This window comes from Podarcis gaigeae (genome assembly GCF_964106915.1).
Source record: "Podarcis gaigeae genome assembly, chromosome: 14".
NCBI classification, from domain to species: Eukaryota; Metazoa; Chordata; class Lepidosauria; order Squamata; family Lacertidae; genus Podarcis; species Podarcis gaigeae.
Window position 1 is genome coordinate 27,732,966 of NC_139690.1, and position 23,186 is coordinate 27,756,151.

Here is a 23,186-nt window from a genome sequence, read left to right on the forward strand (position 1 = left end):
CAAGAATGTTGCTGGGGTGTAAGGAGGAGGAAGGTGGTGTCTATTTGCAAGGTCAAAGCCCAGAGCTGGTACACATTCACACAGTCACCCAAGGATCAGTTGCAATCCTATTAAATTCCATGGGTCATATTTGTGAATACGCCTGGCTAAGAAGCAGGTCAGGGTCACTTCCAGATGACATGTTTATTGAGCATCCTAATTAGTTCCCACAAAGTTTGCAGGGAAGGTAAACAACATCAACTGTTTATTGAGAGTTCGTTCTGATTTGTTTGCAGGGAGATGAAATGATGTCGCCTCAAGCAAATGTTACCCCACAATTTCTGTTGCACTTTCGCACCCCTTTCCTTACTGCAAACTGTCCAGTTCCCCCCCTTAGGTTTAGGATTAGAGAAGTGGGTTTGTCCTGCAAAAGTGCCAAATCCAGTTTAATTATGCAACCTGAATTGGCTGGTAATTCAGTTGAAACGCCCCTAACGCCATGAAATAATGACAGTCTGGAAGCAGCCCAGAGGTCTTTTCTCGCAAAGCTAGTTTGGAGGCAGAGCATAGCCGTTGTGGCTAGTAGCCATCGATTGCCCTCTCCTCCATGAAGGCTCCATCAGTTGTAGCAATTCCATGCAAAGAGCTCCTAATGCTCCTGCTTTTGGCTTCTGCAGGGAGAGGCTTTTGCAGCTGTTTTGTGTTTTGACCTCTCAGCTGTTGCTGATGTGCAGAAGCTGAGGCTAGTCCTCAGCAGACAGCCTGCTCATAGGTGCTGGCGGGAGCCAGTGTGGTGTAGTGGTTAAGAGCGGTAGTCTCCTAATCTGGGGAACCGGGTTCGTGTCTCCGCTCCTCCACATGCAGCTGCTGGGTGACCTTGGGCCAGTCACACTTCTGTGAAGTCTCTCAGCCCCACTCACCTCACAGAGTGTTTGTTGGGGGGAGGAAGGGAAAGGAGAATGTTAGCCGCTTTGAGACTCCTGAAGGGGAGTGAAAGGCGGGATATCAAATCCAAACTCTTCTTCTTCTTCTGCTGCTGCTGCTGCTGACCAAGGGGCCCTGAATGGAAGCAGGCAGCCTTCACTGAGCCATCTCCCAGATGCTTCCTATCTAAAGCCGCCAAGGTTAGCGGGCAGCAAACAGCCTGTTTTGTCCAAACAGTTGTGCTAAAATAGCTCCAGAGGTCTGGAAATAGCCCTAGTGCCATCTGGGAGGGCGGTGGGCAGGCGCCTCTTTTTCTCCTGGAAGAAGGAATGGCGTGGCAGCACAGAAGGAAGGGGAGGCAGGAAAGAGCCGTGATCATAATTCAACTTTGGACACCTTCTGCCTGAATCTTGACGCTTATATTGCAACAGAGCAGAGGGTATTCCAGGAAGCCAGAGCTAGAGCCTGAGTAGCTCAGTTGGTGGTGCTGATAATGGCAAGGTTGCAGGTATGGGGTAACTGCATATTCCGGAAGTGCAGGGGGTTGAACTAGTTAATCCTCAGGGCCTCTTCCAACTCGACAATTTTATTATTCTAAGTAGGGCTGGGTGATCTATCGATATATCGTCCCAAATTGGTTTGAAATCCATATCATGATATTTTGTTTATTTTTAGAAAGTGGGGTTTTTTGTGATGGGGGTGACAGAGCACACTTGGATCCACTTTAATTGCATGAACTTTTCTGATATGTGCTTGAATACAGTGGTACCTCAGGTTACAGACGCTTCAGGTTACAGACGCTTCAGGTTACAGACTCCGCTAACCCAGAAATAGCACCTTAGGTTAAGAACTTTGCTTCAGGATGAGAACAGAAATTGTGCTCCGGCGGTGCGGCAGCAGCAGGAGGCCCCATTAGCTAAAGTGGCGCTTCAGGTTAAGAACAGTTTCAGGTTAAGAACGGACCTCCGGAACGAATTAAGTACGTAACCAGAGGTACTACTGTACCAGCTAGAAAACACAAGACAGTCTGGTAACATCCTTAGCCTATCTGAGTTTACAGGGTGAGGTCAAATTCTGCACGCTCCTTTGAGCTCTGCAAAAGAAAGAGAGAGGTGGCAATGGACTGTACTGTTGAAACATAGACACACCAAATCAAATAAATCCTCAGGAAAAGGTTTCTCTCCCGTGGGATTACCCGTGGGCCTCTCCCGCAGCTAGGATTGATTTCTGAGGTCGGCTGTTGGCTCTCCCGCCCTGCGCTCCTCATTGCAGAGTCTTGGCTTGCAGCTCACCCCACGTGGCAGGAGATCAGTTTCCAGGATTCTTTCCCAGCCCTGTGGAGTTCCATGCATCCAATTGCAAGAGCTCTCTTCAGATCGGCACTACTGTTCCTGGCAGAAAAGGGCTATTGTTCCCGCAGACAATCTGCGGCATTGTACGTGGAGGAGGGCTCTGAGTCCGCCCAGCAGAAAACCGACTCCGCGGGAGTCCCGTTACCAGTTGCACCAATTATTGCAAGAAGGCATTGCCATAAAAACAAAAACACAGAGGAATAAATTGCAGCTTTTGTTTTTAAAATAAACTTAAGGCCAGGACCAACAGTTTAGATTTCTTTTTTGTTAACAGCTCTGGGCTCGAGGTCACAAGCGGACAAATCAACCTCTGAAATGGAGAGGTTTGGGGATTATTTAAGTCTGCTGCTTTCGAGGGTTCTGGTTGAGGGAATGGGTTTTCTTTGTCCTGCACAGCGAAGCGCTTTTATGCCTGGTTTTGAGACCACAGCCCCATCTTAGAATAGCTTAAAGATAGGGAGTTGGATGCAGGAGCTGCTGGTGCAGAGGCCCTAACAAAGAAGGGGGCAGACAAAGAGGGACCTTGTTTGTTAGCTGGTCATCCATGCACTGTGTGTGTGTGTGTGTCTTGGCATGCACCGTTTTCAACCTGATCTTTGCTGACCTCAGCCCCCCAACGGTGCTCCTTGGTGACTTAATTACAACATTCCAAGTTCTCTAGGCTGCCTCCTGCTGCTTCCCCTCCCAAACCTTGCAGGGCTGGGGGGGGGGGTATTGTTAGTAACAGCTGCTCACAGGTGCAGGGCTTAGAGACCTGCAGCTTCTTCTGCAATCATTAACCCCTGCGCTGCTCCCAAAAGGTCCTTGCTACAGCTGGCTGCCCAACGCAGCAATTGTGTGTGGTGGTGGGACTCTAACACCCAGCCGGGGAAGTGGCTGTACCATCAGCCCTGCATGCAGAAGGTCCCATATTTAATCCCCAGTCGTATCTCTAGGTAGGGCTGAGGAATGGCCCCTCCTGAAACCCTGGAGGGCCACTGCTGTCCGTTGGCGTGCAGCTGTTTCAGTCCAAGAACCTCTATTCCTCATGAGCAACCTTCAAGTGGGGGAGCACATGCCAAGAGTTTTATAGCTTAATCATAGAATCATAGCATTGGAGGGGACCCTGAGGATCATCTAGTCCAACCCCCTGCAATGCAAAAATATGCAGCTGTCCATTACGGGGACCGAACCTGCAACCTTGCATACATAGTTCTCTGCCACCCAGGGGCGCCGACTTATAAAAAATATTGGGGGGGGCGGGGGCCCATACCAATTTATAAAAAATATTGGGGGGGCCCAAGACCTCCAAACCGCTGCTGCTGGGGGAACGAAAGGGGCGAGCCCCGGACTGCCCCGACCTTAAGTGAACCTGTGAGGGCCCGCCCTTTGTGGCAGCCGATTGGCTGCCGCCGTAGGCGGTGAATATTAATGAGCTGGGGGAAGCCCCGAGAGATTGTTGAGATTGTTGATGGGTCGAGAGCCCGCAACCCCACCCCCTCTCTAGATCGGGAGTGGCTTTGTTTTAACTCATTACTGAATGTATTTTAAAAGGTAACTATCGTCAAACAAGGAAAATAAAAAATACCAACATAATTTTGTGATTTTACAAAGCATAATATAACTAATAATTTTCTTAAATTATTGGGGGGGGCAGAGCCCCCCCAAACGAATTTTTGAGGGGGCCCGGGCCCCCTCAGGCCCCATGGAGTCGGCGCCTATGCTGCCACCCCATTTTATCCTCGCAACAACCCTGTGAGGTAGGCTAGGCTGAGAGGGAGTGGCTGGCCCAAGGTCACCCAGCGAGTGCCGCGACTGAGTGGGGATTTGAACCCTGGTCTGCCAGGTCTTGGTCCAGTACTCTAACCACTACACCCTACTGATCCTTGGTTCTTGGCCTGCCAGCATGTACCAGTGTGCGCACGGGGCGTGCCTGATACCCACCTCCTTCTCTCCTCAGGGGTCCAGAGGCAGATTGTGCACTGCATGGAGAAAGTGGCTGGGATGGTGGAGGAGCACTACTGTAATGTCCTTAGCCGACCAGACGACAAGCAGAAGAGTTGCAGCGAGGAGCCGTGCCCTGCCAGGTCAGCTCAACTCCTCTGCATCTAAACCACAAGAACATCAGGAGAGCGTGTTGGATCAGGTCAATGGCCCATCGAGCCAAGCATCCTGTTCCCCAATAACTGTGAAAGGAGCCTCTTAGAATCATAGAATTGTAGAGTTGGAAGAGATCCAATGGGTCATCTATTCCAAACACTTGCAATGGTCATGCTCCCAGAGTTGGACGTCTAATTGCTCTTTCCCTAGCCTAACCCTTGAACTCCTTATTAGACAACGAGAGACAGCAGGACTGCGCAAGCTGCCCCGACTATAAAATTGGAGAAATCGAGAGAGATATAGCTGCACTGGCAACATATCTCTTCTTTCTCATATCTAGAAATGCAAGAAGGGCCTTTACACTCGCCAAAGCTTGGCTCTTCCTTCTCCGGTCCTGGAAGGAGCCTTTAGAAAAGTCCCGTATGCTCAGAGACTTTGCACCTGTCCATTGGGAGAGATAGGAAGCCCAGAACACTTGCTCTTTAGATGTCCCTTCTATGAAGAGGCACATAGTAAGACCATTGATCCCCTACTGGTGAGGCTCGCCGACCTCCCACAAAAGCAAAAATTTGACCTTTTCCTGTTAGGCAAAGATCAGAAGATGACCTGGATGGTTGCCAGATTCTGTGTACAGATCTGTAGGCGTAGACCATCTCCCAACTCAAAATAGTCCGTCATGAAAATCCCCAAACTCGGTTCCATGGGTGACTCTGGGTCAACCCCCTGGGATAGTTTATTGCTGTACATTGTTTTTAAATTTATTGTTGTACATTGTTTTAATTGTCGGTTTTACCTCTGTGACTGTACCCCCAAGTGTGTTTTATAAGCTGGTCTTCGACCACAATAAATTATCTATCTATCCTGCTTGCTCCCTTCCAGGTGGTGGGCTGGCGAGTGGCAGGCGTGTTCTGCCACTTGTGGGGACACTGGGCTGACAAAGAGGACCGTCCTCTGCATCCAAAGTGTGGCGCTGGATGAGCAGCGGGCTCTGCAAGCCAGCAAGTGCCAACATCTCTCCAAGCCGGATGCCACGGCCCCCTGCAACCGAGAGGTCCTCTGCCCGGCTCGGTGGCTGGCTGGCAATTGGTCCAAGGTGAGGAGAATCCGAGCCCAAAAACCCTTGCTGCAAGTCTTGGTTCAATCCACAAGGGCATCTCCAGGTAGGGCTGGGAATGGCCCCTGTCTAAAATCCTGAAGGGCAGCTGTCAAATCAGTTATTGAGCTAGATGGACCCCATGATCTGATTCATTAGAAAGCAGCTACCTTCCTACCTTCCTCCAGACAGGAACTGGAGGGTTCTCCATTGCATAAATAACAGCAACTTTTGCAAATCTGGCAAAGGCCAACACTGTACTCTGCAATCCAAATACACTTGAGAGCAAGCCCCAACAGGCATCTCGCTAGGTCCTTGGGAGAGGACAGAGGAGGCTGCCCAACATCCTTGGCCTTGGGCAATCCGGGTTTTCCCTCCCAGGGTCCGTGCAGAAAGACTCCGCTTTTAATGTGGCTGGCAGTGAGTCACATGCCCTTGTGGCATGAAACTATTTTCGGTATGTGGGTTGCTGCAACTCTGGAGAAAGGTCAGAAGACCTCTTATCTGCTCAGCCGCAACAAACATCCTTCTTGTGCTTTGTTTCTCCCTGTTAGCAAATTGCCACTCACTCTTTCCCCCCTCAGCTAGGAATCTTGCTGGGATGAAGGGTGGTACTTGATGGGAACCCCAAATAGAGACGACCTATGAAGTCACTGGGTGCCAGCCCCCTCCAGGGTCACCCACCAGCCCCCCAGCTGTCTGGGTTTTTCCATGCAAGCCAAGCTTCGTCAGGAAACAAAGATGACCTGAAACTGAAGAACGATGGCTGGGTTTAGATTGAGCTTCTGTAGTGGAAAGAGCAAATGACCTTGGATTATAATGATTTCTGGCCCTTTTTTGCATGGACCAGCCTTCTCCAACCTGGTGCCTTCCAGAAATTTTGGACTACAACTGGGGCACCAGGTTTGTTTATTTACTGCACTTATATTCCACCACCTGTGTCTCCAAGGAGCACAAGGTGGGGAATACATGGTTCTCTTCCCACCTTCTATAATCCCAACAAACCTGTGAGGTAGGTTAGGCCAAGAGGTCATGGCCAAGTGAATATTGGAAACCTAGTCTTCCAGGTCCTAGTCTGAGACTCTAACCGGTGGTTCCCAAACTTTTGAGGGCTACCAATTCCTTGGTTTTATAAACCCTTTCCCAGTGTTCCCTACCCTATAAAAGGCATTATCAGAATAGTGGTTTGCATGACCCACTAAGGAAGACTGTAACACAATCAAATCCAAAGCAGTGACAACTAATTGCATATAGATATATAGATATATAGATTATATATAGATTATATATACACATTAATACATACATACATACATAAAATCAATTATAAGTATTTAGTTTAATTACTACAACAAGATTGATGGACAAACCATTGATACCAACTTTTTGAAATCTGATAATCATTTGCACTTCCTGTTCCCGCTTGCCAATGCTTCCTAGCGCCCCCACCTAGGTAATCCCATTGCCCCTCAGGGGGTGCTACCACCCACTTTGGGATTAACTGCTCTAACCACTATACTACACTATCTCTCTTGGAGGATCATAGCATAGAGAAACTGCCAGCACTGTGTTGGCCATTGATATCTCTCACACTCCTTATTTTCTCTCCCCTTTCCCATACAGTGTTCAGTCACATGTGGAAGTGGGATACAGCATCGCCTGGTGTACTGCCCCAATAATACCAGAGCCAGCTGTGATCCGGGGCAAAGACCAGCCTCCGAAATTGCCTGTTCATTGCTGCCCTGCTGGAACAAGATCGAGAGCATCTTCCCAGACTGGTCAGGTTCTGGTTCCTCAAGCCGGGAACTGTACAATGAGATCAATTTCATCCCAAGCCACCCCATCCCTCGATTCAGCCCTTTGTCGCCCAAATCTGAAGACCTCAATGCCATAAGGGAAGAAGACTTTTCACCCGGCAACAACAAAAAGGGAAACGTGTTTGTGGATGATTTTTACTACGATTACAATTTTATCAACTTCCATGAAGACCTGTCTTACGACCCAGCTGACGCCAAGGGTGGCGGGAGAGAGGACTTGTTGCCGGATGTTGGGGTGAAGAAGGTCAGCGACGTGAAAGAGGACCCTCAAGAAATGGCTCCCGATTCTCTCCCTACTGTAAAGCCAGAGATGGACCATGGAAACCCAACATCTCCAGCTGTTGGGCAGAATAGCAAAGGGGTAACCAATGGGTTTCAAGAGCATAGCACTGCTGTCAGTTGGTATGGTTCTTTGGGTACAGTCATTGCTGTCTCTCCGACCTCCTCCATGGCAGTTAATGTGAAGGAGAACCCACCAGCCATTTGGGGAGATCTTCCTTCTTCCACTTCTGCAGCTACAACGGATTTCCCTTCTAGCACCAATACCCATGTATCTGTCAATCATGCCCAAGAAGACACCACACGTTGGGAAGGGAAGGTAGCAAACATGGCCCCCTCTGTGATCTTCCCTTACTTGACCCTCCTGACTCCAACCGTACCTTCTGTTGAGGGCAGCCCCAGTCAAGACCATGAGTTTAGCACTCGCAAGAGCTGGAAGGAAGACGTTGGAGGCTCAAAGGTCCCATATCTCAGCACCATCGGAGACAATGGCTTGTTGGGCCGTGGAGAAGGTGGTGGTGCAGACCGGGCCATCGTTGATCTCAAAGATGACTTTGGTGATGGACGCAGAATGGAAGAAGTCCTGGTTAGGACAGTCGCGGCAGGAACTGCAGAAACAGCATCAAAGGGGACGCATGGGAACTTCATTTCTCCACTGCCTGGTCCTACTGAAACCACCCTTCACCTTCCAGCTCAGGTCCCAAGCGAGACAAGCAGGAAGCCTGAGGATGGTGTGAGTCCGTATGACGTGGCAAACAGCAAGAGCCTTGCGGCAGATGCACAGGACCTCCAACACTCTCCTGCTGATGTAGTCAAGGCCAAGGGCGAGTCTCCCTCCCTGGAGCCCACACCCACCTTTGCATATGAGCCACCTGGGCTTGACAGCAATACGGTTGAAAGGCAGCCCCCTTCCAGCCGCGTTCTGCTCATGCCACACAGTCCCAACTCACTGGGGCGGCAGCTGCCGACTGAGCCGACGTCCTTGGAGTGGGGGCCCTCCTCCCCTGGCTCTGTCCCTTCCATGCCACCTGCACCGAGGCGGAAGGAGGAGTCTGTTGGAATAAAAACCAAGTGGGACACTGAGCATATCCCTCCCAGTGTGGGGGACCAGGGACTCTCTGGGGGCAGAAATAAAAGTGCCCCCCATGGGGCTCACTGGATATTTGCAAGCAGCCATGGAGGTCTCGGGCCCAGGCCCACAACTGCAAGGCACCAGGAGGAAAAGGAGGACAGGACGCTCTCGGTGGCTCCTCCAGCTACTGTCGCAGCTGCTCTGAATGCCAGCTGGGAAGCTGGAAACTGGAGTGAGGCAAGTTCCTGGCAGGAAGGAGAGGATACCTGCCGCTTGCAGGCAGTTCTCTGCTTGGCTCTGAGCCTCTTGGCACCCGGCCTGCTTTCCCCAGAGCTCAGCTCTGCAGAAAGTGGGAGGGTTTGGGTCACACTCTCGTCCAGAGCAGGGTTAGCCAGCCCAGTTCCCTCCAGTTGTTGTTGAGCTGCAATTATTTTTATTCATTTGTTTCATAAAATGTACATATTGTTTGATTGTAAAAAAAAAAACCACCCCAAACCAAAACCACAAAGCAGTTAATCCAATAAAATTATCGACAAGAAGCATTAACAACAATAATTAAAAACTTCTTAAAAGTTTTTAAAGTCTAAAAACAGATCAAAGCTCTCATTGACTTTCTAAGCAAAATTGTTTAGACAACAATCACTGGCCGTGCTGGTGGTTGGGATTTTATTTATTTGCTATTTGTTTATGTATTAAATTTATATTTCTCCCCCTACCTCCTTGAAGGATGCCTAGATTGGCTCAAAAACATAAGGGGAAAGGACATATCCAATATATAATAATTAAAATGACAGCATACCTTCCAACATTTCTCAGTTGAAAATAGGGACATTCTATTCAACAACAACAGCAATATTCCTATTTATACCCCGCTCATCTGACTGGGTTGCCCCAGCCACTCTAGGCGGCTTCCAACATGCAGTATATACAAAATAATAAAACATTTTTTTAAAAAAGCTTCCCTATACAGAGCTGTCTGGAACAGAGTTCCAGAGATTGGGGTCCCTTCCCATGTTCACACTGCCCTTTCCATCCAGGGGCGATGCTGGCTATGCTCTGTTGCCACGGCTGGAGGCAGCAACGCTTTCGAATACCGGTTGCTGGAAACACTGGAGAGGAGAGTTGCTCTCGTGCTCAGATGCCATTGGGGCAGCTGGTTGGCCACTGTGAGAACAGGATGCTGGACTTGATGGGCTACTGTCCTGATCCATCTGGTGCTTCTTATGCTCTTAGGTGTTTAAGAAGCTCCCCAAACCTGATCATAAACAGCAAGTTGGGACGTATGGAGTAAGGCTCTCCTCTAAGTCCAGGTCTTTTAGGGCTCTGTATACTAGCACCAAGGCCTTGAACTGGACACTGTAGCTCACCGGCAGCCAGTGCAGGACTCTCAGATCTGGAGCTGTAGTCCAACCACCTCTGGACGGCGCCTACAGACCCTCCAAGTGTCCCAGAGAGCCAGCGTGGTGTAGTGGTTAAGAGCGGTGGACTCATAATCTGGTGAACCGGGTTCACTTCACTGCTCCTGCACACACAGTTGCTGGGTGACCTTAGGCTAGTCACACTTCTCTGAAGTCTCTCAGTCTCACTCACCTCACAGAGTGTTTGTTGTGGGGGAGGAAGGGAAAGGAGAATGTTAGCCGCTTTGAGACTCCTTTGGGTAGTGATAAAGCGGGATATCAAATCCAAACTCTTCTTCTTATGGGAAATGTTTTAATAACAACAGCGACAGCTACCAGCCGTTTGTCTTCCTTGGGCTCGCTGTGCTCAGGATGCTCTTTTAATGTCACATTTGTCCAACTTTACAGGGGACAGTCTTCTTTTTGAAAGACTCTTCTATTTGAAAGGCTGACCACATACTCAACCATCAGAAGGGAGAAGAGGCAGCGCCAGATTTAGGGCAGTGTGCATGGTTCCCCCATACAGTTGCTGGGTGACCTTAGGCTAGTCACACTTCTCTGAAGTCTCTCAGCCTCACTCACCTCACAGAGTGTTTGTTGTGGGGGAGGAAGGGAAAGGAGATTGTTAGCCGCTTTGAGACTCCTTAAGGGGAGTGAAAGGCGGGATATTAAGTCCAAACTCCTCCTCCTCCTCCTCCTCCTCCTCCTCTTCTTCTTCTTCCCTATTTTCCAGAGACTGTACCAGATTTACAGAAGCTGTCCTGGTTTCTGATTTGATCCTGGAATGTCTGTCTTTTCTTTAGGATGTCCCGCTTTCCACCGGAGAAATGTTAGAGGGGACGTCTCTATTTTGATTGGAGAAATGTTGGAGGGTATGCAATAGGGTGTCCCTATTTTCACCAGAGAACTGTCGGAGGGTATACACCTTGTTGGCTACACCTGGTCTAGAGGAGGTGGAATGGAGGGGGGTTGCAGGTGCAGAGAAGACCCTGTCTTGGCTCCAAGGTTGTCTTTTCAGACCATGTGACCTCTTTGCCTGTTGGGACTCTGGTCCAGAGCGGTATGAGAAGGCAGTGGCAGATGGGGATGGGCCAGAGTAGAGGGGCTGGACAATCTTTTTCAACTTAAAGGTTGCCTTCCAGGGGCCACATGCTGGTAGTGGGCGGGGCAAGAGGCAAAAGTAGGCGGAGCAACAAGTATGGATTTTTAAAACCTCTGTAGGCTAGCTTCCCCACACATTCTCACCCTCCTCTTTATCCAGACCAGCAAGAAGCATCCGTGGAGCTCCAGCTAGGGCAAAATACTCAAGGAGGGTGTGGAGCAAGACCAGGAGGGGTGTGGCTTGGGGAGAGTCAGGAGGGCCAGGCAGAGAGGACTGGAAGGCCACATTTGGGAGGACCTGAGGTTCCCTACCCCTGCTTGGAGAGGCAGGAGGTGAAAACCCAGCTCCATCAAATTAGCGGGGACTGAGCAGGCCTGGGTGCTAACAGGGCTTCCTCTTTCTTCCAGTGCTCCACCACATGCGGCCTGGGTGCCATTTGGAGAACAGTGCGGTGCAGCACAGGGCAGGAGCAAGACTGCAGCCCTGCCCGGAAGCCCATCCCTGCCCGGAGGTGCTACTTGAGGCCGTGTTCCAGCTGGCGCGTCGGGAACTGGAGCAAAGTAGGCAAAACTCACCTCAGGCAACACCCTTTGCCTAGGAGGCCTCTGGGGCTCGTCTTCACACACCCCTCTTGATCATTTTTTAAAGTATTTGCTCCGTGTTGCGTAGCAGCAGGCTGCACTCGGCGACTTCCAAAGTCTGTTCCAACCCCAAAATGCAGTGACTCCAACTGGAGCAAAAGCCTCAGATCTTTGCAATTTAACAGTGGGTAAGGGAAGAGGCTCCTGCCTACCTAGCAGTTCGAAAGCACGTCAAAGTGCAAGTAGGTAAATAGGTACCACTCCGGCGGGAAGGTAAACAGCATTTCTGTGCTCTGGTTCGCCAGAAGTGGCTTAGTCATGCTGGCCACATGACCCAGAAAAACTATCTGAGGACAAACGTGGGCTCCCTCGGCCAGTAAAGCGAGATGAGCGCCACAACCCCAGAGTCGGCCATGACTGGACCTAATGGTCAGGGGTCCCTTTATCTTTACTTTAAGGGAAGAGGCATGGAGGCAGGTCTAAGCCTGCTGCCCCTGTTCACTTTCCTCCAGTGTGCCATTGAGGCAACTGCCTCAGAATGCCTTAGGATAGCGCCGGCCCTGGCGGCCAATTACCAAGGATAGTCTTATCCTCCATAGGCCACCCCCTTTCTCTCAGGCTGACCTACCTTGCAGGGTGGTTGTGAGCATAAAGTGGGGCAGGGGGACATTTCTTAGATGAGGTGGGGACAGCAGGGAATTGAATAGGTAGGAACCAAAACAGGCTCCTTTTGAGAGCAGCTAGTCTGCTTCCCAATATCCCTCCACCCCCAAACGGACAGTGGCCAGCTCTCAGTCGGCTTCTCTTTGCACTATTTGGCACCCAGTGCTCCAGGACCTGTGGAGGCGGTGTGAAAGTCCGGGACACCCACTGCGTCGACAGCAGGGACCAGCGGCCCCTCCGCCCCTTCCACTGCCAGGCTGTGCTGTACAAGCCCCTCACCCAGATGCCCTGCAACAACAAGCTGTGCCTTGGCTGGTACACCTCTACCTGGAGAGAGGTGAGTTGGGGGCAGGGGGCAAGCAGAGAGGGGAGGAAGCTGTGAGCCCAACCCAGAGCTCCCTTGTGGTGGGGTGAGGTGTGGGTGTCTTGCTCCAATTTTTCTTGCTGCTTCCTTACCCCAGATTTGAGTAGGCTGCAATGATGATGATGGTGATGATGATGTGTGGCTTGGATCTCCGCCCCCTGTAGCATCCATTCATTTTTACCATCGTGCTGAATGGGAAATGTAAATTCTAAAGGCAATGAATGACACCACCACCACCACCACCCTCCCTTGTAGTTGTTGTAGTTATTAACTATGTACAGTATAGCCCACCTTTTCGCCCAACGGGGACTCAAGGTGGCTTCCACAAATCAAAACAACACAAATCAAATGCGAGAAAGCTAAAAACAATTGTTGAAAAGTAGCAGAATTAAATACAATATAAGAAACATATCTGTTAAAATACAGATTTAAAAAACAAAACAGCACAGCTCTCGTAAAAGCCTTTTCCTTAAAAAACAACAACCAGTCAGTTTCCAAAAGCCTGTTGGAATAAAACAGTCTTCGCTGGATGATGGAAGGACAGCAAGGAGGGAGCCTGTCTGGCTTCTCTAGGGAGAGAGTTCCGAAGCCTGGGAGCAGCCACCAAGAAGGCCCTCTCCTGTGTCTCCACCAAGCATGTCTGTGAGGGTGGTGGGACTGAGAGAAGGGCCTCCCTTGAAGATCTCAGAGCGCAGGCAGGTTTGCATGGGAGAAGACGGTCCTTCACATAGCTTGGACCTAAGCTGTATAGGACTTTATGGGTCACAAGTGACACTTGGAATTGTAGTTTTTCTACTGTGCCATTTCGGTTTAATACGAATGTCTTCTGCCAGGTGATGCTCCCAAAGAGCAGGAAATGAAGGCTGCTGCCCCAGTGATGTGCCTTAAACCAGGGGTAGCCAACCTGATGCCCTCCAGATACTATTGGACTGCAGCTCCCAGCATCCCTGTCAACTGGGGCTGGCTGGGAGTTGGAGTGCAACATCTGGGGGCCACTACGATGTGCTGCCCTGGCCATGAATGGACCTCCTTACTCCACAGGAAGCCCACTAAGCAAACAAGCCCATGGAGGTTGCTGTGTGGCCTCCCACTCCTGTTTTGACTGCCATGCTTGCTCCTTGGCTCAGAACTAGCTCCTGCCCAAGCACCCGCCTGCGTCCACCGTAGTGGGTTGGTGGTGCTTCCTCCTCAGCTGATACCTGCCTGTTTCCTGCTAGTGCTCTGAGCTGTGTGGAGGAGGGGAGCAAGAACGCCTGGTGACCTGCCCGGAATTTGGACGGTGCGATGAAGCCCTCCGCCCAAACAACACCAGGCCTTGCAACGTCCACCCCTGCACCAAGTGGACAGTGGGATCCTGGGGGCAGGTAAGCCAGGAGTCCTTCTTCTGAATCCCTGATGGGAAGGAATCCAGAACACTTTTGATGATTGGAAATTAGGGTGCTACGCCCCCCCCTTCCTCGGGGTGGTCCAATGCAGGCTGTGGCTGGGTGGTCTGAAGTCCTTTTTGATCTCTTTAGTGCACGGCCATGTGTGGGGGAGGCATCCAGAAGAGGCAGGTGAAATGCATGAACACCAAGACTGGGGAGGTGGAAGAAGACAGCAGCCTTTGCGACCATGAACCGTGGCCGGAGAACACGCAGAAGTGCAACCCCCAGGACTGCAGCCCCAGCCCACCAAGTAAGTGGTGGGGTGGGGTGGGATGGGCGTGTCAGGAGCTCGTCCTATGCTTGAGTAGGACCCTGGCAGAGACACATGCCCAACTGGCATGTTCTCTCCCTCCTGTTTGTTCGGGAGCTTCAAAAGCTTTCTTCTGCCCAAACATCACAGCGACTGATGCCAACAGACATCGGCACACTTAGGGATCTGCAGAGTTTGCTCAGCTTGCATAACAGACCTCAGCAACTCAGCATTTTGGCTAATCTACTTTATTTACATATAAACACACACGGAGCACTGCAACATGGCTCCCTCTCTCTCTAGCATCAGACAGCAAAGATAAAAAGAACAAAGGACAATAGTCCCACTTCACGGAACACAGTAACACAAACATCCTATCTCTGTCACTTCCCACTTTGTGGAGTCAAAGCATATACCGTCATATAATAGACAAAAACCCCATGACTGCAATCATGGAGCAGGAATTCTAACAGGGCGGAGGGGTGGGAGAGTTAGAGATTCTGCAAGATGTGTTAGCGGTGAGGACACAAGAGTCCTCTGACCATGGAACTGGTAAGAACCAGTTTAGGAGGAACCTAACTATTAGAGTGAAAAAATATCTGCAGATAAGGTGCAAGGAGTGTTCCGTACGTTCAGTAAAATCTTTGTGTTGAGTCAGTGTTTTCAAGGAGCATGGTTAGATGAAGAGATGGTGATGTGCTGGGTGGCAGAAGTGGTTGGCTAGAGAGTAAAATGGCCAGGATGTTGCATATTTCAAATATGGAGCAGGGGGTGTTAGTGGAATGTTCTCAAATATAATGGTTTAAGTGTCACTAGAAAAATTCAATATATTTTTCAAAACTTTTTTTAAAAGCATTTTCACAGTGTTTTTTTATATGTGTCTAGATTCCACCAGAGCCACAGCAACAGGGGAAGGGGAGTCAGCTCTTTCCCTATCACCCCTATGCAATTTACCTCCTTAAGGGCTGAAGGCCTGGGTAAAAATACAAGCAATTGGCTGGTGCCTTAAAATAGATGGTGTTGGTGCCAGGCAGGCCTCCCTGCAGAGAGCATTCCATAAGTGGGGAGCCACCACTGAAAAGGCCACTTCTCCCATCAGCCATCAGTGCAAAGAGTACACTGTAGAAATGTTGATCTCCTCCCAGCAAGCCCCTTTGGTGCAACCCCCCTCCACCTCACCACTTAGAGGTCCAGCACCACCTGCCTGCTTCTGGTTTAAAAATGCAAACTATGCAAACGCTCCCGAGGGCCTGATCCAGCATGGCCTGTAAAATTGTCCTGGCTGTTGCCAAAAGATTACACTGGTTTTCTGTGCAAGGGCATGGCACAGGAAATGTTAGCCTTGCGACAAATGCCTTTCTCCAGAAGAATACTTGTTACTCATGGTAATAGCGCTGAGAGATGAAGTGGGAATACAGATCCTGCGGTGATGATGGATATACAATGGCCTTGATGTATAGGGTCATGATTTCCCCCCACATAAACGATGCAAGACAATGTGAGGGAATGTGGAGGGCTAAACACTCTGGGGTTTTTAATGGCCTTTATTTGGTTTATGGCCCAGGGCAGGAAGTGCTGATGGGAAAGAAAACATATCCTGCTGAACTCTGGAAGGAGGGGAAAAGTCTCGTCCGCTTGCCATATGAAGTCAGATCCTTGCTAAAGCTGCAGGCCTGGGCACAGAGGTGTCAGGTCCCCTTGGTCTTTAGTGCAGAACCCCAGAGTGGTCTTACGTCATAGAATTGTGGAGTTGGAAGGGAGCCCAAGGCTCATCTACTCCAACCCCCCAATATGGGATTCACAGCCTTCTCGTGGGGCATTAGGGAAAATGATCTGCAAAATAACCTTCCAGGATAGAAACACAACAAACACACCCCTTGGATTCCTAGCAGCTATGAATTTGTAAATGAACAAACTCAAAGCAGCTGAACATGTTGAAAACTAACACCACGGATTTGTATAAGGGCAACTCTCTTCCCCTCTGTCCTTCTTTTTATGTTTATGCTCCGAAACTGTTCTGGAAACCCAGCAGCGTTACACGAAAATGGTGTTTGGGGTTGTGACCAGGTAAAGAAAAGCTTCAGGAACCAAACAACTGAAGTCTCTGGCTTCTGCTATGGCTGTGTATGCTTGACTAAAGTTGCCGCTTCTGCAAGGGGAGAACTGGTGAACGTGGCAGGCACCGTATGAATTTCAGTGGCTCCTTGCTTCTTTATCCCTCTGAAGACATAGCTACCGGAAACTGATAATTAAATGATCAAAGCAGTGGCTTTGAAAACAATTAAGAACATAATAAGAGCCTGGCTGCTGGATCAGGCCAAAGGGAGCCCATCCAGCATCCTGTTCTCACAGTGGCCAAACAGATGCCCCAAATGGGAAGCCCCCAGGGCAATGGCCTCCTCCCACGCTTGTTCTCCAGCATTCTAAGGTAGACTGTCTCTGTCTGTGGAGGTTCCATTTTAGGATTCATAATAAAGAGCCTGGCTGCTGGATAGGTCCAAATGGGGGCCTATCTAGTGCAGCATGTTCTTCTTGCAGTGGCCAGCCAGATGCCTCTGGGAAAATAGCCTTGGACTGGGCGGGCGGAAGGGGGAGGAGGCAATCCCTGCTTGCAGTGCCCCCAGTGTATGGGGGAACATGGTGGGAGGCCCAAACAGGTGCATAGAGGACTCTGTCCACCCCCCACCCGGGGAGTGAGAAGTCAGTGGTGATTCTGCTTATAGTTTATAGCAGAAAAGCGATGGTTGTGTGGCATTAGGAGCTGCCTGAGCGGAAGCAGGCCTTTTGCCCCAGGTGATGATGCCTCTCTTCCCAGCATCCTGCCTCCCTTTAGGAAGTGGGAAATGTAGTCATCAGCAGCCCATAAACCCATGCTGGATTCTCTATGTGGAAGATCAGGCTATTAATAAACTTGCTTCTTATCAGCTGCAGAAGGCTAATAAAAATGTAGTAACACAGAATGTTAAGAAGGAAGAGCAGTGTGTGTATGTTACACTGTGCAGCTGTGGCTTGTCAGCTTCCCCCAGTTTAAGACTGAACAAGGAGCCAAACTTTAGCAGGGATAAATTAACCGAAAGCCATGAAACAAGATTGCGCAAATCACCAAAGGAGGATCCTTCAGTCGCTGCAGAAGCCCGCCTTCCCCTTGCTGTCACAGGGAAAAGTTGTTGCTTTTAAAATGCCTTGAGTGAAAGCATGTGTGCAGGCACATGTGTGTGCAAGCTGGTTTGCATGTTAGACTGAAAGCCAAACTGCTTGGAAACATACCTTCCAACTTTCCCGGATGCAAAACCAGGACATGCAGCTTCCAACACGTGCGCCAGGGTGAATCACGTGACCTGCGTCTCGCTCTCACTCTGAAATTTTGTGGGGGGGGTTGGGGGGGGACACAGTGTAAGATTGTAGCACCCAAAATGACTACTGAGATCTTGTGAGGGGGAAAATGGGATGTTCTGTGTCCCCCCCAGGGCATTTGGAAGGTTGTAATTTTTGGGGGATCAGTCTGGCTGACTGAAATTGCTGACCTAGTCAGACAAGTTTCTTAGTAAGACAACAACCTTAGCTGGCCACTTAAGTGTCCTCATTGGCATCCCAAAAGAATGAGATGGGTTAGAAGCATAGAATTGTAGAATTAATGAACCCCTGTGGTCATCTAGTCCAACCCCCTGCAACACAGGAATCTTTTGCCCAATGTGGGGCTCGAACCCTTGATCCCTGAAATTAAGAGTTTCACGCCGTCCTTACTGAACTATCTCAGCAAGAGCTACAACTGGGGGATGGGGTGGTGCCCTCCAAGCTGTAGGCCTTTCTTCCACCCTCCTCACCTAGCTGCTTTGATAAAGAGCCAGAGTATATATGAGTGAGCTGGAAGCAGACCGGTAGCTGGAGACACAGACGCATGAGTGCTCTGTGCTGGATACAAACCTGTGATCAGTGGAGATGCAGTATCTTTTAGAATCACATAATTGGAAGGGACTCCAACTAGTCCGACCCTCTTCAGTGCAGAAATCACAACTGTTGGGGTGTTAATGCCATGAGCCCTTCCATTTTATGCTCAGGTTAGTCCCTGTAATGAGCCACTTGACAGCTATCATTTATTGAGTATCGTGTGTGTGTGTGTGTGTGTGTGTGTGTGTGTGTGTGTGTGTGTGAAGAGTTGTCTTGCTCTGGGAGAAGGACTCTCAGCTGCTAAGATTGGCAGAGAGAGAGATGCCGGGTCCTTCTTGCAGAAATAGCTCCCTGAAAGAGCCCTCTTGAAGGCCGGAGATAAGAGGCCTTGCCGAGAGGAAGCAGGGCTCCATCAGAGGCACCAAAGCAATATTCCCAAGGTGTTCTTCTCCACAGCTTCCTGTGGCACCTTTCAGATGGTGCTCAGAGCATCTGAGCTGGTGGTAGCAGGCAAGGCAGGGCGGGCGGGCAGAGAGAGAGAGCATCATCCTCTGCAACTCTTGGCTAACTCCATGGCTGCGTTTCCTGACTGCTCTGGTCAGGAACCAGTTCCAAGGTACGGTTCTTCCTCCCTGGAGGAATCTCCATGGAAACATTTGAGTCTAATAATGCAAAATCCAAGTGCAAAATGCATCCAGACAAAGGGATGGAGGTGATTTTGTGTTCAAAGGGGATCCAGTAGGAGCCAGCTCGAGATCCAGGAAAGGCAGAAATGTCTCTTTACAGGCCTGGGGGCTTCTCCAGATAATATCCACTCGCTCCCTTCCCCCAGTTTGCCCCTTTGATGCTGTAGGAGGGGGTGTTTGGTGGGGTTAGCTGTAACCTCTGACACAGTGATGTCATTGTTTGCTGAGCTGAAAGAGACCTTTGTGGTCAAACTAGACATTCTTTCCCCTGATTCCTTGCTGCTCCTTTCTGTCTGCCTTGCCCCAGAGAGAAAAGGGTCTGCAGCTCAGCTGCCGCCCCTGCTTTGGGACCCCAAAACTCTTAATAAAGCCCCGAAGACCTTTGAATTCTCCTTTGATGTGTTGTAGAAATTAGAAAGCACTGTCTCCACTTTTCAAATCCCTTTCTGCAGTAGCATTGATTGGATTTATAGCCCATCCCAGTCCGGAGGTCCAGGGTGGGTGACCAACAGGTGCACATTACAAAGGCAATTAAGATCAAAGGCAAAGCCAAGGAAACGACTTCCAGTCTGCTACTATTTTGCAGGTGGCATTCAGTTGCATACTAGCAAATTCAAATTGTGGTGGCGTTGCTGACACTTATTAGTTGTTCTTTTTACAAAAAGTAAGCTCAAAGTGACTTAACGCATACTGCAAAAATGAAAAGCAATATAAAACTAGAACAAAACGAAAGCTAACAACTTTTGTATACATAAATGGCATCCTAGCACGTCCCACCCACTGAAGGAGGCCGCAGGATCTGAAACACTCCAAGTTAAAAGCCGATTGACATGGATTTTGTCAGCATTGCCCTTGAGCCAGTGTACCAACTGGACTCATGGACTACAGCCCCGACTGGGCCAGGCGAGCTGGGTAGCACTGCCAGAGACCTCCTTTCCCACAGGAACAGGTCACAGTGCTGTGGACTCACAGCTTGGAGCTGAGAGCACCGGATTCACTGTCTCAATAATACAGTCGTTGCGCAGCAGCGTTTTGCAGAGTCTTGCAGAGTATAAACCACTCAGAGAGCAGCTCTGTAAAATATCCTCCTTTATTCTATAACTACAGCTATAATACAAAACTATATACAGAGCTAAATATTCTGAGCATAAATCAATGCTATACTCTGAGTGCCTGCAGCTGCTCTTAGCAGCAATCTTATCTATAAACACGATCTCTTGCACTCTCTCTCCGACACACTGACTGACTCTCTCACACACATATTCACTCACTTGACTAATTAAGTAGAGAGCGGTACATTGCTCCTCCTCTATGTAGAGTCAGCAGAGACCTCAGGAGATGATCAGGAGATTCTTGGGTATGGGAGGGGTGAAATCTCCTCAGATTTGGCTTATCTGCACTTATTTGCCCCGCTCTTTCAAGGCACAGGTCCACACTTTAAAGCTCGATGTCCAAGTTTTTGGGGGTTTTGCCCAGAGCTTTCCCTGGTAAAACCTGCTCTTTAGTGTTCAGTCAGAGCAAATGTCAGTTCGGGTTTTCCATGGATTGATGTTTGTGCCAATGGAGCACTAAAGTTCAAGTTTTTGCAGGGAAAGCTCTGGAGCAAAAAGGGGGGGGCACTCGGATACAGAGCTTTAAAGCACAGGCTGTGCCTGGAAAAAGCAAAGGCAAGGGAGGTGTTGATATGCCCTCTATTATGTAGCAAGCCCACTTTCTCCCCAGACTTTGGCTTTTGGAGTAAGGAAGGTGATGGGGAAATACTCCAGGAAGTGCTCGAATCTATAACATAGAACCTCTCTGCAAACAAACCAGGATGGTTGTGCATTAAACAGCAGATGTCATGTCACTTCCCCACAAACACTATGCAAACAAGTGAGGATGAAGGCACAAGTGACTTGGAGTAGGGATCTGACAAATCTGACACACTGACAAATTCAAATGTGTAAACCCCCTTGGGTTCACATGTGAAACTTACGATGTCCCTGATTCTGAGTTCATGATCTCAGAGGGGAGGAGTCAGCCCCTTGGGCACATGTGCCCAAAATTTCAGATCAGTGGCCCGAGGGGGGCTATTTAGCATCCAGCCTCCTGTTCTGACAGTGACCAATATCAGGAACCAGAGTCAGGGGTAGGTCAGCAATAAAAACATTGAATGAAGTTTATTCAAAGAAACCAGAAGTGCAGGACTGATGATCACAGTAACTCTTCCTAGGAACCTGCCTTTCCCCTGCTCTCTAAGGCTCTTTTCCTGGTTCTTTCCCCAGCAACCTGAGGCTCCCTCTTCATACCTCTTCTGGTTCTGGGAGACCAGGAAGGAAGGGGAGCTGGTCGCAGCAGGAGGTAGAGACCCCCTGGCTTCTTCAGCAACCTGCCTCATTGCTGCTGCTTGGCCCCGCCCCTGCCCCACCTCCTCTTCTGCCCCTGATTCTGGGCTTCTCTCTGCCACAGCCTCTTCCTGCTCACTAAACCCTGTTACCTCTTCAGCTTCTGACACCACCTCCTCCTCCTCCCAGGCTTCTCCCTCTGACCACTCATCATAGTCCCACCACCAGTACCCTGGTTCTGAGTCTTCTTCCCTGGTGGTGGGGGTGGGGGTTTCCCCAGCTGGTGCCTTCCCACTCCTCTGCATCCAGCCAGTCCATGACAACTAGCCAGATGCCGTTATGGGAAGCCCACAAGCAGGACCCAAGTGCAAGAGAAGTGCTCTTCTCACTTGTGATTCCTAGTATCTGACCTTCAGGCCTCAACTCTGGAGGAAAAGCACAGCCACTGTGGCCTTACACACATAGCCTAATTTTCCATGAATTTGTCCAATCCTCTCTTAAAGCCATCCAAAGTAGAGGCCATCGCTACATTTTGCAAAGTTACGATGATCTATGGATCTGTACCCTTGCATGCAGGGATGTTTTTCCTTTTTTTACACAGATTGCAAGGAGCAAGCACAATATGGATTAAGACCATGGAGGTTGGTTTTCCCCTTGATCTGGACCCAATCTGGACTGGTCTCCTCCTGCCTGCAGTTTGCACTGGGGGAAACCTCCAGCTGGGAAAGGGTTAAAGCCCCCAGATCCCCATGCTGAGGTCCTGGGTCCATGCTGGCATCTTCTGAAGGGAATGAAAAAGCCTCTGCATTTAACAGTACCGCTAAGTAGCTAAGACATTGCCTAGTTTGGCTCTCCTGCACACTTTTTAAAGCTGACCCGGCAATTCCCTCTCCGAGCTGCCGTTTCCTTATCTAGGAATGTGCATCAAAGTTTGTTTCTGTGACCCTGTGAAAAAATTCAACCTCTTCCCTCCGGGCTTAGCAGCAGATTTAGGAGTAAACCTTCTGAATAATATCCAAAGAGGGATTTGATCCCATCGAGGCCTTGTGAGTTTCTGCTGAGTATAATTTGGCACGGAGGGACTCAACCAGCCCTTAATTAAAATATTCAGTTTGCTTTGCTGTTGAGCATTATGCTTTTAAGTTGCCTGTCTGGTGGGGGGGACGGGACTGGAGAACAGACGCTTACATTATCAGCTGCAAAATATCTCCTCCACACGAAAGGCTGCCAATGTTTGTTCCCCAGTTGGAGAAATTCCATGTTGTAAGGCTGGCCTATCGGTGCTGGCCCCAGAAGCACACAGTAAATCCTGTAGCTTGTAGCTCTTCTTAAATGGGCAAATGCTTCAGATGTCCATAGCTGCCCCAGTGGCTTTTAAAAGTGGCAGGTAAAACCTACAAGTTCTTGGGATCTAAAATTAATGGGTTAGGAGTTTGTATGTCTCTGTACCTTCCAACAACCCACTGATTAAAATCAAGATGTGTGGCTTTCAGTGCTGTGCTCCCATGCAAGCCAGCTGGGGCTTCCTCACCCCAGCTCCCTGTCTCTGTTTCCAGCAGCAGCTCCCCCAGCGCCAGACCAGCACCTCCAGCTCCTCCTCTTCCCTGTTATCATCCTCATCTTTGTCAGCTTCTTCTCCTCTGGTGGGGGCATTGTGGGGCAGGAGGCATGGTGTTTGGGCCTGGCGGAGGCGGCCCAATGTGCCCCATCAACAGCTCCTCCCTCCACCTCCATGGGCACCTTCTTTTGCATGGGAGTCTCTTGGTGCCAAGCTCTCATGGAGCCAGCTGACTGGTGTGAGAACTCGGCACCGAAAACAGGACATCCAATCGTGATTTTGGCGTGCACTGGTCAAATCTGGACTGTTGACAGGTATGAGTTTCTAGCCAACAATCTACCCAAGGCAGTA

General features: G+C 49.8%; 1 protein-coding gene and 1 long non-coding RNA gene across 3 annotated transcripts in view; one reads left to right on the top strand and one right to left on the bottom strand.

Annotated features, from left to right (window-relative positions):
- ADAMTS7 (ADAM metallopeptidase with thrombospondin type 1 motif 7) overlaps window positions 1–23,186 on the top strand; it is a 67,766-nt gene that overhangs the window by 35,902 nt on the left and 8,678 nt on the right. For both annotated transcript variants that reach the window (XM_083713050.1, XM_083713049.1), the window contains exons 17-23: window positions 4,195–4,321; window positions 5,214–5,427; window positions 7,051–8,832; window positions 11,502–11,654; window positions 12,502–12,675; window positions 13,920–14,066; window positions 14,220–14,379. In XM_083713050.1, coding sequence (XP_083569176.1) covers window positions 4,195–4,321; window positions 5,214–5,427; window positions 7,051–8,832; window positions 11,502–11,654; window positions 12,502–12,675; window positions 13,920–14,066; window positions 14,220–14,379 — 2,757 coding nt within the window. The remainder of the gene's footprint in view (window positions 1–4,194; window positions 4,322–5,213; window positions 5,428–7,050; window positions 8,833–11,501; window positions 11,655–12,501; window positions 12,676–13,919; window positions 14,067–14,219; window positions 14,380–23,186) is intronic.
- On the bottom strand, window positions 1,911–12,125 carry LOC310831995. Its single transcript, XR_014558099.1, has 3 exons — window positions 11,670–12,125; window positions 4,179–4,342; window positions 1,911–1,996 (listed from the first exon to the last, which is right to left on the bottom strand). It is a non-coding gene; the product is annotated as an uncharacterized lncRNA (long non-coding RNA).